Below are 19,822 nucleotides of genomic sequence, written 5' to 3' on the forward strand. Positions count from 1 at the left end.
CCTCGCTCCCCTTAAATTTCATCAAAATATATCTACAATAGTACGTGTGTATGCACATTTTAAGAAATTTTGCCTATTTGTCTTTTGTTTATTTGATATTTATTATTTCCTTTAAAAAGTATAGCTCATTTTCTAACAAAAGTCATGTAAATTTTGTTTTCAAACTTTGTGCCAAAATTATAAAAATTCAGCAAAATTGCATCTAAATTTTCAAACTTTTCATTCGATTTTTGGGATTTTTTTTGAGTACTTATGCAGTTTTATAGCCCACCAAATGCTAATTTATAAAAGTGCAAGTTTGAAGTTGTTGAAAAATCGCATTGATTTTTGATCATTTCTTTCTGACCGTATTACGCATTTTTTCCATACAAAAAAAAAAAAAAAAATTGTCGAATATGCTTTGTATGGAAGAAAAAGAGTTAAAATGTATTTCCCAAAATTAACGCGATTTTTTAGCAACTTCAAAGTTGACTTTACGAGTTTAATGGCCTATAAAACAGCATCTCGAAAAATTTCCAAAAAATTTGATTAAGAAGTTGAAAATGTAGCTGAGATTTTGCAGAATTTTAGTAATTTTTGCACAAAGTTTTGAAATCATAATTTACATGGTTTTTGTTAGATAATCAGTTATGCTTTTATAAAAAAGTAATAAGTATTAACTAAACAAAACACAAATAGGCAAAATTTGTTAAAATGTCGTGTCCCTATTTATTTTTCCGTCACTGTATAATCAGATTGATAATCTGTGACCTTTTTTATAAACCCCCATGCATGTTACTTCCCCATCCTCATCCATATTTCGAGCTAACACAATTTACGATTGTAACTTAGTTAAGCGTAAAATTGAATTTCATAATTCAAATAGCAAATTATATCGTAGCTGGTGCTGACCAGAATGTCCCCACGTTCATTCACACTTTCTAAGTACATATAAGGTATGAAATTCATTTATCGCCAGCTGCTAGAATCCTTGTTGTTGCAATGTGCGCGACAAGTGTCAGGTCGTTGTCCCTGCATGGCTGAACGATGTGCGGTCGTTTTCGTAATTGTTTGCATAATTGCAGGATGTAACGAGCTGAAAATTTCCCATCACTATTTGACTACCTGCTCTGCCGCAGTGGCTTGTCGTTCCGCATACAGGATATTGTTGTCTGAGGTTAAGGAAACGACAGCAAAGGACTTACATTAACTGCGACACAAATACATATATATATTTATTCTCAGTTGATCTAGGCATTTCTGAGTTTTCGCTCTTCTTCCCTTCTTTCTTGCAGATATTTTGTTTATTTAGTCTTGCAATTCTTCGTTCTGGTATTTAAGTACTACACGAAGATGTATTTTTGCTTATGCTCAGCAGGTAATCGACGAGTGTTTACACTGGTTATTGGCTGTTGGAAGAGTGAAAGAAAAAAATGAAACAAATCGCATTGCTTAAAGGCTCAATTATAAGTCCTTCTTACTGCAATAAACGTGGCGAAGTTCTTAATGGTATCTTTTCTCAATTTTACGATCTCAAGCTTCGCCAAAACATTTACGCCATTACGCCGTTAGTTTAGCTTGACGACAACGATTGAAGGCCTATAGATAGGCGGTATATTTTGCCCTCATTATTTCACAACACCTCAGCCATTCCTAAAGACTATATACATTTCAGAATAGATCCCGGGGGTAGGGATGGAATCGCTCCTTGCGCTCGTAACCTGCAATGGCCCGTCAAAATACCTGTAATTATCCTTAGTTTCTCCTAAGGGAGGCCCATGAGTATCCTCTATCTTTTCAGATTGTACCCTCCTAGTAGGCTTTTGAATTGACGAAATCCCGTGGTATTAAGCCAGTGAAGTTACCTTAGTTTGGTATTTTCCTTTCTGAGCGCTTCGTCTTATCGGGGTCGAGGCTACTCTATGTGCCCTGGTGCCCATAGCAATTGGATAGTATTATTCTCAGCCCGAGCATTAAGCGTCTCTAAACACTTCAGTACCACTGAAAATTTGATCTTAGGATCCTCTCAGTTCGATACTTCCTACGAAGGTTAATCTCAGCATACAAACTGATGGCATAGACTTCCGTTTGAAAGACGCCCAGGAGTTTTAGAGCCGTCTGTATAATACTTTAGTGTGCTCGCTTGGACGTGTCTCTGCATGATAGATGCCCTGCCTGGTCGCGTTGCTATATGTTTGAACCTTTCTTTTGAAAATTACTACTCTATGCATGTCATCCCTGCGTGGCATAACTACAAGGAGCTGGGTGCCCAGATTGTCCCTCTTCCTGGATGATAAAACCTTACCTTTACCAAAGCCATCGCTCCCAAAATTAAGAAGAGTCCGCTTTGTAGCCTGTCGCAGCCTCAACATGCGCGCTCCACAGGAATTTCGAGGCAAGGATAAATCCTAGATATTTCGCCCACATCCAAGGTCAGAGAGCCCTTTTCTTGGTGAAGGGGACAATACTGTCTTAGAACGATTGATATTCAAACCTACATCCGCACAACACCTTTTTGCTAGGTTTAGTAACTCCTCTTTGGACGATGCCGCAAAGGGTACTTGCGAACTTACCTCTGGCGATAATCACTACGTCGGCCACGTACTCTTGTCAGTGGACGCCCTCATCAGTGAGTATCTGCAGGAGTTCGTCCATATCCTCCGTCCTTGCGTGCACCCTTTTGTCGTATGTAATGGAATGATGATGCCACCGACGTGGGCTTCAGCGATCCTGGTATGTAACAACCTAGCCATTCATCTGCTTAACATTGCGTCTCTCAAGTGGCCTATCAACTCCCATGTGGGATGCATTGTCGAACGAGCCCTCGATGTCAAGGAAGGCACACAGCACTGTCTCTCCTCCAAAGACGAGACAATGGAGGAGCATAACCTCTGCAAGTGTCCTGCCCTTAGCAGACTGCGCATTCGTGTACTGGGAGCAGGCTTCCTGCCTAACCTGGAAGCTCCCACCAAGGTAGAGTACAACAAGGTGTTCCAATTTGCTAAAAGGACTGCGATGTTCTTCAACATTGGTTCTGATACTCAGTGGGTAGCTAACCTAAGGTGGTCGTAGTTTATCTCGTAACGCTATGTACCTTAATGGCCTCTGTGTGTTCTTTTAGACCTTAAGCATTATTTATAGGCCTTAAGCATTACGGTTCAGTTTTTCAGCATTAGTTCTTAAGCAAAGGCGAAAGTTCGTGCTTTATATTTTCTGTCGTTAATACATTTTGAGCCGCCTGAATACTTCCGAATACCATGGACCAAAACTAAATCTATTTCAAAATGACTACTGACACAGTTGACTTGACGGAGGCTTAAACTTAACTTTACAAGGCAACAGCCTGCAGCGATACCAACTACTTTTGGCAAGTGAATTAATCTGCTGAATCTAAGACAACCTTACCTATGAATATTCACTAAAAACTAAAGACCTTCACTGTACCCGTTCTCCTAGTACTGCCCAGCCATGGTTTGTCAGAATTGCCGCGAAGCCTAATAAATATATATCTTTTGTACGGCGACTTTTAACTACTTATTACACAGAATGTTGCGAAACATTTTATCTATAGCACAAAAATCTAAAAAATAAATTCTTGCTTTTCTTTTGCTGTTGAAAAATGAATTTTTGACTTTAAAAAATTGTCTAAATAAACTTAATGCTCAATCTTCAAAAACAAAACTAACAAATTAAACAATTAATTGAAAAAAAGTGTAAAAACAAAATCTTAGTCTATTTAAATTTGCTTATATCTTGCAACCATAGTTCGCTAAAATTCAGAAAAAAAAAACCAAAAATTATGGCTATTAAATTTATGACGATAATGCGTTACTTGGGCGAATTCTTTGCCTCAGCATTGTTGGTCGCGCTCAGTTGTCTTGGCTGTGCGGATGGTAGTGAAATGCCGAAACTGCAATATGGACTCGTCGTCATGATAATAATACATTGTTTCGGCTTCGTATCTGGTGGCCATGCGAATCCTTGCATCACTGTCGCTTGTTACATGATGCGTTACATTTCGCTTCGAATGGCTATGATGTATATGTTAGCACAGTTTCTTGGTGCATTGACTGGATACTTTCTACTGACCACCATGCTGCCCACCGATGCTATTAATAAGGATTTGTGTCTGATGAAGCCAAATGGTAGCTTATCGTGGGATCAAACTTTCGTAATTGAGTTGGTGCTGACTACAACATTAATCTTTGGCTGGTGTGCGCTCTGGGATGCACGGAATTCATCATATTTAGATTCAGTTTCCTTGCGTATCGGGCTATTGGTAGCGGCTTGCTCGCTAGCTGGTGTAAGTAACGTTTGGATGATGTTTTCGTCTAAATATGTAGGAACGCGGAACTAATGCATGAATTATTTCCTCTTTTATCATTATGCAGGGTCAATGGACTGGCGCCGCTATGAATCCAGCAATTACGTTAATACCGGCAGCCTACCATCAGAAATTCGATGATACTGCGGTGTATTTGGCGAGTCAATATTCGGCTGGAATATTTGCGCCAGTACTGTGGAAGTTGTTATTTTCGCCGCGCAGCTTTTTTAATAGTAGTAAGGCCTGTTAGATCGTCGGTATTTGTAAATCCATATACGGGTATTATTCGCTGAAGTCTAGGCTAATATTGAAGTGAACTTTTGCGCGCGTACTCAAATTGTCGGTGAAATTTTACGAATTCTCATAAGTACTTTTGATCAATAAAAAATCGAAGTGTTTAATTAAGTTACTAAAAATCATTGATTGTTTTATAATTATGAGTAATTGGTACTCTAATAGTTTTTTTTTTTTGATTAGGCAGCTATATAGTAGCCCAAAAGATGGCTGGAACCACAAACTGATTCTTACGATGCCAGGTTATACAAAATATTGATTGTAGAAACAAAACCAGATATTCTTAACATTCAGTGATTTTAAATTTTCTTCCGACAGCACAAACTCGTCGTAGAGTATCTCTACGAGTTTCGAATTTACGTTCGTAGCCATTCGGATTCTGTGATAGCACTTTCGTAGATTTCACGAATATCGAAGCTACGATGGATTTTTTCATAGCCAGTGCATGGACTTTACCATTTTATTGGTAGATCTACCAACTTTTTAGCTGTATTTTATTTTCTACCATTTTTACCAACAAGTACATATTTTGTCATTGTCCACACACCTAAAATAAATATGTAAAGTTAACTCTGACCATGACCAATTTAAAAGTGAAATTGCATCTCTATCAGCTGTTTATGGAAATATTTTTCATTTGCAATACGTTTCAAGCATTTCAAAATTAATTTTAATCAAACAATTTTGTAGTGCAGAGTAATGGCCTTATTCATAAAAAATAAAGTAGGTTTAAAGAGCTTTATAAATTGACGTTTCCCAATTTATAAACCTTTTATAAAGCTCCTTTATTTTTTATGAATAAGGCCATAATTGTTTTTTTTTTTCAATGTAGAAAGTTCTTTTTGAGATTACGGAATTTGGTAGCGAGTTTGCTTTTTCAACTTAAAATGTATTTAAGGTAAACAGCTGTCATTTTATTTCATTCGATTTTAATCGTGTTTCATTCGGGCCCAGTGTTATGTATATGTTTTTTCTTGAATGTTTTATTGGCGTAAATACATTTTTTGTTGTTTTATAAAAAAATACAATTTATTCCAAGGCGAATTCATATAAGGTGACAGCAGAAGTTGAAAAACAAAAATGCCACTAACAAATTTTACGCGTAATGACAATAAGCATTACAACAAATACATCATTTTAACAATAAGAATCACCGAGGCGAAAATCCAGCTGCCCATATAAAACTACCTTACCTAAATTCGCTTTCATTTCTTTTAAAAAAATCTACCAACTTCTACCAATTTTTGTGTGTAAAATTTACCACTTTTAATTTTTTTCGAGGTCCGTGCACTGGTGATAGCTCTGAATAATGTGCATGTTTAAACTGGCTAAAAGTTACCGTTGACTTTTTAAATTTTTTGCCGCTTTTGCTTCCATATAACGAAAAAACAAAATTTATTTTTAAGTATTTATATGGAGAAAAGTACAACCACTTCGGTGAAATTTTTGTGCTAATGATATGGCCGATACCATATTGACTGCTGAGTGGAAGATCGACCCATCTCGGCAGCCAGTTCGAAAACGCCCTACCAAAAAGTAAAACAAAGAAAATTACACGATATGTATTTGCATATGTAAATGATAACTAATTTTATGATACGTTCTAATATATGGCACTTACGAGTAGATACAAAAAACTAGCGCTGTAGCAAACCAATGAGTCAGGAAACTGAACAACCGAAACGTTGACTTGGTAAAGACAGCCCATAAAAAACGTATTAAAAGCAACAAACTGACGCTGAAAATGAACTTGAGTGTTATTTGTTTTGCGATTTCTGTAAACGCCTATGGAATTTTAAATGACTTCAAAAAAATGCGGAGAAAACAAAGCACATGAGATAATAAAAACAAAAGTTAATGCATGCATAATGAATGCAACGCCACACGCGCCGTAGATCACGTCAAGATCATGGCAAAACCCGATCAAATAAGGCAATTGAATAACCATCCACCTACCCAGTAAATTTTTTATACATATGTACATATGAAAACATATCGAAAAGTATTTAAATTTTATTTAGAACTCCGTAAACCATCCTGTCGCTGCGTCATCATACCGTTGCATGATTTTTTTTTATCTTGTTACCGCTGCGTGCTGCGTGCCAGTAAGCACAGCTCAAGTGCATTTATGCTCGATTCGATGAGTCACATCGTCGGTTTACAGTCTAAAAATGTATTAAAGAAAAATAACAATATAAAATAATTGATAAGATTTTCCAACCCATCCCCATTAAATAAATGTGCACAATATACTTATACACCCCGCTTCACTTGAATAGGTATACATTTTTTCCTAAAGATCCAAGCTTATATCTGGACTTGTGGGCATCAGAGAAGCTTCGTTTTAATTTCATTTTGAAGAATGATTAAGTTCGAAGGAAAGTAAAGAAAACTACTTGATTACTTTGGATTTTATTCCACTTTTTATCAAACTAAATAAAAAATTATCCTTGTTATTTTGATTCACTTTTGTAGGCACAAGTATGCGTAGCATCCTTATTTGTGTAGCAAAGTAATTCCAATTGCACTTGAAACCTTTTTAAGAATCTAAAGAATAATTAGAATGTGATGTAATGTGGAACGATTTTCCGTCATCGCTTGTCAAATTTGGTTTGGAGACAAACCGGTTTCGGCGTTGTGCCAGCTTCAGTGTCATTTTTCGCCGAAACCGGTTTGTCTCCAAACCAAATTTGACAAGGGATGACGGAAAATCGTTCCACATTACGTCACACTCCTACCCTGTCGGAAACACCAACAACGAAAATGAGAATAATTAGAATTATAACAGAGCAGAATGGGCGAGGCAGGCGCACTTTGAACTATAAAAATGCTTAAATGTAGGGCTTCACAGATCCAGGACTTTGCGGGCGATTTGTTGGAAATAAAACTGAAGGAAATGCAAATATTTTTTATAGCTGAAGCCGACACACAGCATCGCTTGAAAAAAGGGTGAAATACTTAGAGCCAGAACACTAAAGCTAGACGGAAATTACAAAAAGTCCATTACGAGGTCAGCATCTTATTGTCGTGTTGATGAGACCGCAAGTTGAACCACAAATTACTTTATACACTTGTGCCTAGAAAATGTCAAAAAAGCGCATCAATTTTACTATACAACGTTAAGAATAACGACTGGAATTTTATAGAACTGGTGTTTTTTTTTTCTAGCGAAAAGTTTAATTTTGATGGCTACAACAGATCCATGATCAAGAAGAGAGTATAGCGGTCTGAACTGCGATTTCGTGGTCCAGATCACTTTAGATAATCAAGTTTCCAGATTTACGAAAAATTCATACATTTGTAGCATATTTTCGCACCTTGTTTCTTGCATATTGCAGCAAAATTACGCACCGACTCGCACTACAAGAGCTGTAAAAATGAGGATAACGATACAACATCGTATTTTTTTTCAACGTTCGTCCTATTCACAGAACCTAAACTTGATTGAAAATGTTTGGAATTGGATGTTTTGCAAAGTGTCCTTGATTTTTTAAAGCGCCTGTAGAATTGTCTTCTTGATAAGGTTTTTTCCATGCATTGGAATTAAGGATGTATACTAAAAGTGTTATATAGTAGAATTTAATTGAATTTTCGTGTAGTTTGTTAAAACGTGGAATAATATCCAAAGTATTAAATAAAGGTGTCTTCTACATTTTCCCCACTTTTCTTCGAAAGTGGTCAAATTGTTCAAAATGAGATCAAAAATAAACTTCTCCGATGCTCACAAGTCCAGATATGTATATGTAAGCTCCGATCTGAGGAAAAAATGTGTACCTATTCCATTGAAGCGGCATGTATGTGTGTAATATTATTGCTTGTAGTAGTCATCGTCGCGTCGTCCATCATCATTTCCAGTGAATATCTCAATTATTATTATGTTTTATTATTATTTATGCGTTCGGCTTGGGCGAGCACACCAGCGAATGGGTTGGGCAACCACGCGCGATTGACCAGCTGTGCGGTTGTGCCAGTTGTCTGTGGCTGGAATATTTACGGTATGTAGATACGTATGTACTATGTATGTATGTATGTATATTAAAATACATATCTGTATTTCCATTGTTTTGTGAGCTTGTTTTACGTTGAAATGTGAGCATTCATATAAGTAATTCGTACTTGGAAAATGTAATTGTAAAGCTCCAATTAATAAATGCATATGTAGTACGTTAGGGTGGTCCAAAGATGCATATGAAAAAGTAAAGTCGGAATTTTTATGCCCCACCCCCTAGGATTGTTCTATACCCAAAAAAAAAATAATACCAGAATTTTTTATTTTGAAATCAAAAAATATTTAGAGGTCCCTCAAAGCGCTCAAAGTTTTCCATGTACTTTATATGGGGAAAAACAACTTTTCGTAGAAATGGTATAGAATTCTTGAAAATCAATATTTTCCAAAAATCAATATTTCTGCTTTTCTTCAGGAGATTCTCAATAATAATATCCAATTATTTTTTGAACCATTTCTTCATAGTAACTATATTTTATAGGTACTTAGTACGCAAAAGCTCCTAGAAAATTTCAGAAAAAGCGATACGGGGATAAATAAAGGTATTTAGTATTAAAAAATGGTTAGATAAACAATTGGGTATTGTTATTGGAAGTATACTGAAGAGGATCAGATTTTTCCGATAAAAAATATTAATTTTCAAGAATTCCATACCATTTCTACGAAAAATGTTTTTTCCTATATAAAATACATGGAAAAATTTTAGCGCTTTGAGCCACCTTTAAATATTTTTTGTTTGCAAAATAAAAACTAGGGATATATTTTTTTGATATAAAACCCAGGGCTCCCTAATGTACATACATACACTATATGTACATACATATGTAGGTGAATTTGTTATTATATTTGGTTTTTGTGTAGCAAAAATATGCAAACAAATAAAATCATAAGTGCAAAACTTAAATAAATGATTAATTATTTAAATGAATAAGTGCGCTTAAAAAATATTTTGTGTTATTGTGCATATCCGACGTTTATGTAAATGAAACGTTTCCGCAGTGAAATTAAAAAATGTCTTGTAACCTCAAACATATGTACATACAGTTGGTGTGAGTCAAAATCGTACTGTAAATTTGTTTCCATATTTTGAAAATATATTGTTCTATTTAAATTTCATTTATATATATTATATATTATATAACAAAAATATAGTTCATTTAGAAAAATCTATAAAAGTCAAAGTTTCTAAATTTGGTATAATTAGAAAAAAAGTAAACATTTCATCAAAATTTCACACTTTTTATTCAGAATTTTTAGGTTTGTTTTAATAAGTTTCATAGCCCATTGAATTTTAGTATAATAAAGTGAAAGTTCAGAGTCGCTACAAAATATCGTTGATTTTTAGAAATTTTTTTTTTGTGTCGAGGGTGATGCGATTTTTTCCAAATAGAAATAGATTTTGTTCATGCTTTATATAGAAGAAAATGATGAAAATTGACACTAGAAAGTCGCGTGGATTTTTAAATTTTTTTTAGAAGTTTTGCTCGACAATGCAGCATACGTTATATGGAAGAGAATGCCTAGCAGCGTCAGCAAAAAAAAAAAATATTAAACTTGCACTTTATTGTACTAAAATTGTACTGTATACTTCAGATTTTTCTAAAATTTCTGAATACAAATTTCGAAATTTTTGGGGTTTGTTGTAAAATGTGTTGAATTTTTGTACAAAGTTTGAAATGTGGCTTTATATGGTGCTTGTTATATAACCCGCTAGACTTTTATAAAAAAATACTAAACATCGAATTTCTATTATTTCTTCCACCACTGTACAGCTATGTATATAGAAATGTGGTATATTAATTTTTTTTCTCAACTTACATATAAATTGAAAGAGACCTTAATATTCTACTTCCAAAATACAATCGTCTAACGCCGTATTAACACAAAAAAACACATAAAAACAAACCAAAAAGAAACTAATTTTTCTTTTCTAGGCTTGAAGCATAATTCCTTTCACTCGGTTTGACATTTTTTGACAATTCTATTCTGTTTGCTTTCCATGATTGCTTTCTGCACTGATTCAGCTTCTACAGCTTCGACACTTAACGGTTCGACTTTTTATGGTATTGTTTGCGTTTTGCATTCAATTCTCTCCCCTTTCTTAATGTCTTTTTGGTCAAAATGCCATAGTATAACTCCTAAACTTCGGTGTAAGTATTCTTTTGGCATTGCTTGCTTTGAATTATAGTGTAAAAATATACATATATAGCTATGTATTAAGCAACATATTTGGGACAATATTAAGCCAAAAATCTTTGAAGAGCTATTTATTTTCACTTAAACTTTTTATTTGTGCTTTGGCGCCTATTTCTTTGTGAGCTATGGCATTCCCTTTTTCCATGGCTCAGTATATCAGAGTAGTACGATTGTTTTTATCATGTTTACTTTCCATAGAATATGTAAATAAGGTATGGTGGAGCTTAGACTCTTCTTCGTTGACCTTCCCATTGACACCAGGTTATTGTTTTAACATGGCTTCGACGTTACTTTGTTTTGTATTTCTTTTAGGTTAAACACTTCTTTGTGGTCATACATTGAGGAAGGTTTTAAAGGTTTACGACACTACTTAAATTACTATCTAGGTTTGCCGTTTGTCTTATTGTTTCGAGAACAAATTTTTATATTGCCTATTTGCATAAGCTTCGGAAGCTTTTCCAAGCTGCTTTTTCAAAGCGTATGCTCTAGAAACTGGAATTTGTTTATCTGAATTACATTATCTTTTGTTATAAATATTTTTATTAATAGATGGATGAGTGATAGTTGGGCGTCTTGGTGCTTTTTATATTTGTATATTAACTTTTTTCGCATAATGGTTGTTTGTAACAGCCTAAAGGAATCGAGACATACATATGTATATGTTTGTTCGTACGTTCAGTCGTCCGACGGACCTACCTCCCACTAAACGGTAGTTTACAGAAATACAAAAACTGCAATATTTTAGAAACTATTAATCACGAAAAAAAAAAAATTTTGCATTAATTGATGATAAATCCTACAAATTAATTTATACAAAAAAGTCGACAAAGGTTTTTTTTAGTTGTGCTTCTTTTGAATAGGTCCTACTCGATCTTTTGTCGATTTGATCCGTGAATCGATTCAAAAAATTCGAGAATAGACATTCGATTTTTCCTCAATTGATGCAGAAAGGTATGAAATTATAAACAAATTTGAATTTCCAACATGAGAGAGCAAAGACCAAATAATTCAATTATGTACCTAAAAAACCCATACAATTTTTCAAAATTTTAACCATCGATCAAAATGTTTGCAGTAAAAATGTGGAAAAAAGTGCTCGGCTCGAGGGATAAAAAATGATTTTTATTTGAAAAGTTGAAACTTGTTTAAATTTCTACGATTATTTTGCGGAGCATTTCTGCGACATATTTTTCTCCCCCACTTTGGGGAATTTCCCCTCTGTTTTTGGAGAATTAGAAATATTTGACAACTGTTCACGTGGATTTTACCCGTAGGTGAAAGAGGGCCATGTGCGAAAGTCGCAGTAAGTCATAGCACGATAATGTTTACAATTCAATTCCAAACTGTTTTTTAAGTCGAAAAGTTCTGAGTGAATTTAGCTTAGAAAAATCAAACTTTCAAAAAGGGCGGTCATCTGTCTACATTAAATCTTGTCTGGGAAAAGGCAACGATTTAAAAGTGGCATAAATCTATTCGAGCAAGATTACCGATTAGGGCGACGTCTACGGACATTTTTGAAAAAGTCGGAAATAACTGGTTCCGGAAAATGCACGTTTTTGAAAGAAGAAAATCTCAGTTATTAACTGCCATTTGTAAGGTCAGTTCAAAAAGGCTGCTGATAATGCGCCCGTCACTTCCAAATAACAGCGGATTGCGTCTAAAGTGAATATGCTGCGTTTATGTTCCAAACGATAGACCACGAAGTTAATTTAGTAGCTATTAATTCTGCTGATTCATATTTATGTAGATATATGGTATGTTAAAAATTCTCGTTGCTACTTGTATCATAACTTCTTCTAACTATTCGAGTTTCACTTTCTCTCAGAGAAAACTAATTTCATCTTCAGTTTATTTACATCCATAGCAGCACAACTAAAAGCAGGTGTAAGTAGGTACATACTCGCTTCTGTCTACGCTGAATAGTCACCACAACGAGTTTCAGCTTCAGCTGTTAGGTACTTTAAATAAAAATTGATAAAAGTCATACATTAATTCTACAACTTTTTATACACATGCTGTTGTTGTTGTTGATGTTGTTTTTACATATTAAAAAATTGCAGTTTTCCCCATTGCAACGAGTTACTGCCATCAATAATGTAGCCAAATGTGGGTCAGTGTAATATAGCCAGTCGCGCCAACACTACTATCTCACTGCCTTGTCGCTAGAAGTAAGCCAGCCGTCCTACCGCTCGCCCGCCCGCTGAATACAAGGTTGGCCGACCGCAGCACCCCACTAGCACTAGCGAGAACGTGGCGTTGCCAGCATCAACCGCAACTCACTTTAGTTCAGTGCCTCTTTGGCGGCGGCGTGCTGCTGTCTGGTGACGCTGCTTTTATTTATGGAACCACTTGTTTATTATAGCTCCGCTGCATTGCATTTGCCACCGTTCACGACCACTTTCTTCACCCACTGCACATACATAGTTAAATTACTAAATTTGCCTCACTGCATTTTCTGGAGCTGCTCAAATATATACCAATGGAGTCCGCTGGCCGCCGCCGAGCTGCAATTGGCTAAAAATACTTTTACAACGAGCGAAAAAATGAAGAGTCATCCAGTAGTCAATTAGGCGTTAAGGGAATTTATTACAAATTTGTTTTCATTCCAGGTGGTTGTACATTGAAAGCAATTCAAATATTTTAAAAACCATGCTGGGATTGTTGCTGCCGATTTGACTGTCGCGTGGGTGTTGTGTCTAAATTTGTTTCGATTGGTGTGTCATTTTATGTCTGTCGCCTAGCTTTATAGTCTACGCTATTCGCGTTGATTTATTTATGCATTCATTTTGCTGTTGCTTCTGTTGTAATTGATCTGTCACGATGTTTAATATGGAATTTATGGTTGGAAAGTTGTTTATGTTACAGCATTTCTGATTACGGCTGTCGTAGTACTACGAGGGCTGGGGCTCTATGTGAGTTTCCAAGTGTACACTGAAAATTGTGTGCACTCTTCATTTTGCGATTCAGGAACAGTGAGAATGAGTTTTAGCTATCAAAATTGTGTACACTTCTCTTCCGAAAAACTCACTGACTAACTCACTGGTTGTGAGTTTTGCACTCGGTGTACACTACATTTTCTCACAGTTCCGGAATAGAGGCCCTGCTCCGACAAAATATTCTATGTGACGACGAACTCACTTCTACATTCGCTGAAATCATTTATTGTAGCATCCATGTATAGTTTGTAAAATTTTTGGAGTTGAATTTGCATAATAATTCTATTGTTGAAAGATTTCTGAAGCGAAATATTTTTGTTATGTCTCTATTATATGTATATTGATATCAGGGACCGAACATAACAGTTTTTGACGAAAACTGCCATGGAAAAATTCACTATGAAGGAAATGTTCTGCAACTAAGTGATACATACCAATCGATTTCTTTTTTCATCGAGACTCAAATTTGAAAATAAATTTTTATTTGGAATTTTTATGTAAAATTAAAAAAAAAATAACAATTATTTTTGATGTTTATATTATAAATCCCAAATAACAATTATTTTTGATTTTTATATTATATGTCTTAGATAATAGTTATTGAAGACTTTTATTTATAAAAGTCATCAAAATAAAAATCATTCAGTGACTTTTACTTTTAAAAGTCATCAATATAAATCAGTCAGTTTTTTCATTAAGACGGTGTTGCGAAACGAAATTTTACTACCCCTTATGCAAATGGCTTTTATAAGTATGATTTAAAAAATAAAAGTCAGTGACTGATTTTTATTTATGACTTTTATAAATAATAGTGTTCGATAACTGTTATCTAAGACATATAATCTAAAAATCACAAATAACTGCTATTTGTAGATTATTTATATAAAAATAAAAAATAATTGTTATTTTAGATTTATAAAATAATAATCAGAAATAAAGGTTATTTAAAGAGTAATTAAATAAAAGTCAGAATATAATTGTTAAAGACCGATTCTTTTAATAAAAGTTTTAACTGTTACGGTTCCTGATTAATATACTTATATAAAAATATTATTTTTTCGATAAAAAAATCTTTTTAATGATTTTATAACAATTATACGAAAATATTTATTCCCCGTGCGTAATACTTATATGGAAAACTTCTTCGAAATAAAAAATACGGGTCCGACATTATGGTAAGTGGCAGCAAGAGAAATTCAAAAAATTAATTTTCCGGTGTATTTTTGGACCACCCAAATGTAAGTAAATACACACATTCAATGCATTAATGTTTTCATTTCAAAGTTTCATACGTGATATGCACGGTAGACCGTATAACCAAATAAAGCTCAGTTTGTTCCAAGCTATTTTAAACACTCACTATGAGAGTATTTCAGGAGTGCAACATTTTTTTTTTTCGACACGCTGTAAAAACAGCCGATTCGGGGTTTTATATGACTACTATCCTATCACGACAAACTAAGAAGTTATAGTGATTTTTCTTAAAACGGCTGCTTTTACAGGGGGCCGAAAAAAGTGGCTCTCCTGAAATACTCTCATAGTGAGTAGTGTTAAAAATCACTTTCAATCAAAATTGAACTTTTTTCCGCACATAATCGTGATACGGTCTGATGTACCGAATCGTTTAACATTAATGCACTTTTGCGTTACAAACACAAATGTAAAGCTATCAGGTTGATGTTTTTGTCACCATGCCATCACTATCTGCTAATTTCACAATAATCCCCTTATCAATAATATTTATTATCAATTTTCCAAGTAAAGTTGTAAAGTTTAAGCGAACTTTTATACAAATGTACGTATTTATCCATATGTATTTCTAAAGACAAACAAAACCATATCTTACAAGATAAGTCATAAAGATAAAATACTACGTAAATATATATAAATAGGTACATATGTATGTAAGATTATACGAATAAAATTCCCTGTGTGTAAATAAATGTAAAGAATTTTATTGACGTTTCTATTATTCAGTTCCTACAGTACTTAACAAAGCTAAGCATAAGCGTTGGCTACATCAGGGAACTTTTTGTTGAGCTAAATTGATTCTCGATAAAAATTTCTGCACACACCACTCTATAACTACCAAAATGTAAACATCTGTACAAATCGTGTGATACCTGTTTAAGCGTACTTACATACAACTCTTATAAACCAAATATTTAATGGTGAAATTAACACATTTTCATTTTGTGAATGTAAGTCTAAATACCAAAATTTATTTTTATAGCATTACATACTTCACGTTTAGAGGGTGAGTCAATTCCAAATTGACTTAACGTCAATTGACATTATTTCACTTTTGACCTGTGTGTTTATGTGATTGACATTAATTCCATTGACATTATTGCACGCCACCGTTTTTTTTTTTGGTTATTTTTTTTTTAGGGTAACCTAAACAAAAACTTGAAAGCCTTTGCTCTCCCTTGATTTTTGACTTATGACGTTCTTCTAGCAAACGAGTTTAAGTATAAACCTCAATTTGTTGGTGTGTATCTTAAATATATCTATGGATAATAAACAATATTTTATGTACATACATTTTAAAAGTTACCAATCCCATGCCTCTCATGAAAAAAATCTTCTCATAAAAATACAATCGCCGTTCGGCACATTAAAATACCTGTAGACACATGTATACATTAATGTGAAAACTTAGATGAATATTTCGCGTCAATTCTTACCTTTAAATGAGAGTACAACATACACATGTATGTATATACTAGGAATTTTAATCCCGGGATCCCGGCCTTTTTTAGGTGCCGAAAATCCCGGGATTCTTGGCAAATAATACTGGGAGTTTCGGGATTTGTAATTTGCAGTAATGGCAATAATAGAAACTCCTTTTCTTGACCAGTATTGGCTACATTTCTTTTTTTATTTAATAATTAACATATAACACCGTGCGATAGTAAATTTTACACACAAAAATCAATATATTAGCGAAACCATGGCCCAAATATATTAAAATTTCTTTCTTAGTTTTTCAATCTGACGTCAGTAATTCAAAAATGATATGCTTAGAGAAGAAATATGGGTATCAAATTAAAGACGAAATTCTGTAGATTTTAATCAGATTCAATATTTTGGTGCATAAGGACTGGTAAGTATTGAAAATGTCCTTTTGAAATTTTATCCTTGAAATTTCGCAGTATTTATTTTTTTTAATTATATATTTTAAAGACTTATATAAACTCGATAACATCCTCGAATTTCGTCCTTCTAACTTTATCAGCTAATTTTTTAAGCTATTCGTCCTTGTGAATTCAAAAAAAAATTTAATTTTTTAGATTCTAAAGAAATTTCCTCTTTTATTTTTTTGCCAATATTTTTATTCTACATGGCATTGAATTTTCGGAATTAATCATATCTTTGAAATTAAAAAGTCCTTTAAATAAGTCCTGACGTCAGAGAGAAAAAATAAAAGCGTCACTTTAAATATAAAAGTAGGTTTCAAACCCATTTATTTATTATTTATTTTATGGCAGGAAGGATAGAAGCAACTTTTCGATTTAAGTTGTTGAAAATTAATGTATATCTAAATCCCGGGACTAATCAAGGGATCCCGGGATTGTAATAACGATATCCCGAAAATTCCGGGATCGATAAAAACGGAAAAATTAACATCCCTAATGTATTTTAGAATATGTGTTTATATGTATTTACACACATATGTATGTACATTCAAAATTGGCTGTAAGCATTTCGGTACGCGCTCAATTACTGATAACAGAAAAGCACTTGAGTAGTTGCTTAATGAGAGCAGTAGAGCGTGGCACAGTGTCATGAAACCTTTGTAATTATAATGAAATTCAGTTGTGACGTTATTCGCCGCAGATAGCTTTATACTACTATGAGTCGGTTTGGAGGTCAATAATTAATAGAAAATCCGCTGTTTTCAACTATTGGCTAACTAATGGGTTTATATTTGCTAACTATCAGTCAACCATTAGTCAAATTGATGCTGTGAAATGAAAATTGGCTGGTTAACATTAACCTATTAGTTAACTAATTATTGTGAAACGGCCCTATTTGTTATTGGAAAACTTGATGTACATTTATATATCAATTACAGATTTCTTAGCTTTAGCTTCCGCGACGTTATATGTAGATATGTACATTAGGGCGGAGTAATTTGTTTTAGCAAAATTTTCGAAGATAGTATAAGTATAGCAAATTCAAATTTTACGTTTAATTCTATGCAAAAATGGCGAACAAACTATATACCAAAAATGACGTTTGACCCTCCCAATTTTCAAAAGAAAAAGCAGTATATTGTAACTATTTTGGTCGAAATTGTCGATAAACTGACAGTTACCGAGGCTTATTCGTCGTTCTCAAAGGAGGACCGTACTTCTGCCAAGCTGGAACATATAGGAAGAGTACAAACAATGTTTCTCAACAATGTTTCTTCATGTTCTATTGCAACCAAGCGTACCCAGCGGCCGCTTTTGGTAAAACTTAATTGCTAATTCAGATCCTTCGGACCCCAACTTAATCATGGCAGAAGTTTGAATTTTCCCCGTAATGACTGCTTTTTTCTTCCATACAAAGTAGCTCGACAGTTTGTTTTTTATATGGAGGGAAATGCCGAGCACCTTCAACCACAAAAATTGGCAAAAATCCACGCGAATCTTTAGCAACTTCAAAATTTGCCTGTATCATACTCAAATTAATTGGGCTATAAAACCGCATACCTATGAATAAAAAGTTAGTAAATTTTGTAAATTTTTTTTTGAATTTTTGCACAAAGATTCAAGTTTTTATTTATGTAGTCTTTGTAAGAGAGTGAGCTATACTTTTATAAAAAATTGATAAACATTGAACAAGCAAAAGAAAAGTTGTCAAAACTACACTGAGAAAAGAGTTTAGTTACGCCAACTAAATATGTTTTTCTGAACAAATGATTTGGTTATAGTTAGAAGAAAAGTAAGGACATTTTTTCTCTAGCAACAACGTCTCAATACTTCTGAAGATACGTACGTTTATTTAATAATTTCAAATTCTTAATTTCCGAACTCCGAAAGATTTGTTAATTTTTGATGTACTCATTACACTGTGCGACGTTCCATCGACTAGTAGATACGTCTGATATCGTTGTATTCGTGCTGTCGTCTAGATAAAACCTCCTTACTCAAAGCGCTAATAGAGTACGGTGTTATTAAGTCATTAGCGTACAGTTAGTTACTGGAGACGTGCAGTGAATTGTAACGAAACGCACGAAAATACCTAAATATCGAGAAACCGCGACAATTCCAGCGTAAAAGTTTACATTGAGTTCGGTTGACGTGGATTTGCTGTAAATGACAAACGTGAAAATGACGAAACAGCTTTAAAAGTGACATTAGTTGAAGTGTTATGAATGTAATGCGTATTTTTGGAAAATAGCAAATGTTCTTAAATGAACACGAGTGTTAAAAGTCGAAAAAATATATGTATACATATATATATATATATTTATAGTCAACCAAACACAAACATACTTAGTGCTAATGAAGCCACTCTAAAAAAAAACTGTGAATGCGTTAAAAGTTTGATCTACTAGTTGTGTTTTTAATTTTTGTTTATTCAACATTTTTGAAATCTACATATTCAATGATAAAATTTATACAAAAACCAAAAATGTATACATTGGAGTTAATGAATCATGTTGGTGATTATCTAAGTAATATCATTCACTTGCAAGTAATGGATATGACGAAGGGCAAAGATGAAGGTGAGTGTGGTATGAAGAAGTACTAGCTTCATTGTGCTTTGTAATTTAAGGTACAAAAATTACTCTTAAATCCAGCTCTCATTATTTGGATCGGCAAAAGTACATATGTATGTATGTGCTGCTGCTGCTGATTCGTTTCGACTAGTACTGCTGCACTTAAAGTACCTTTTGTTCTACATACATATTTGTAGCGGCTTTTACAACCACTCTAACCGCCAGACCATTGCAGTTCATTGTAAGTGCTGTGCTTGACACTTTTGTGGTTTTTAAAAGTGGCAGCATTACAAATTCCCCGTTAAGTAATTTTCACTTCATCCTTCCCTGCTATTATTATTTCATTTCGTTATAAATATTTTAATTGTTTCGAG

General features: G+C 33.9%; 1 protein-coding gene across 1 annotated transcript; it reads left to right on the forward strand.

Moving 5' to 3' along the window:
• The first annotated feature begins 3,769 nt into the window (after positions 1-3,769).
• LOC118742512 (aquaporin-4) lies at positions 3,770-4,710 on the forward strand. The gene is made up of 2 exons (XM_036474639.1): positions 3,770-4,282; positions 4,371-4,710. Exons 1-2 carry the CDS (start codon positions 3,779-3,781, stop codon positions 4,551-4,553), a joined length of 687 nt encoding a protein of 228 aa, XP_036330532.1. The 5' UTR covers positions 3,770-3,778; the 3' UTR covers positions 4,554-4,710.
• Positions 4,711-19,822: the final 15,112 nt, after the last annotated feature.

Source organism: Rhagoletis pomonella, unplaced genomic scaffold (assembly GCF_013731165.1).
Source record: "Rhagoletis pomonella isolate Grant_MI unplaced genomic scaffold, Rhpom_1.0 Rhpom_scaffold_00007, whole genome shotgun sequence".
Classification (NCBI taxonomy): Eukaryota; Metazoa; Arthropoda; class Insecta; order Diptera; family Tephritidae; genus Rhagoletis; species Rhagoletis pomonella.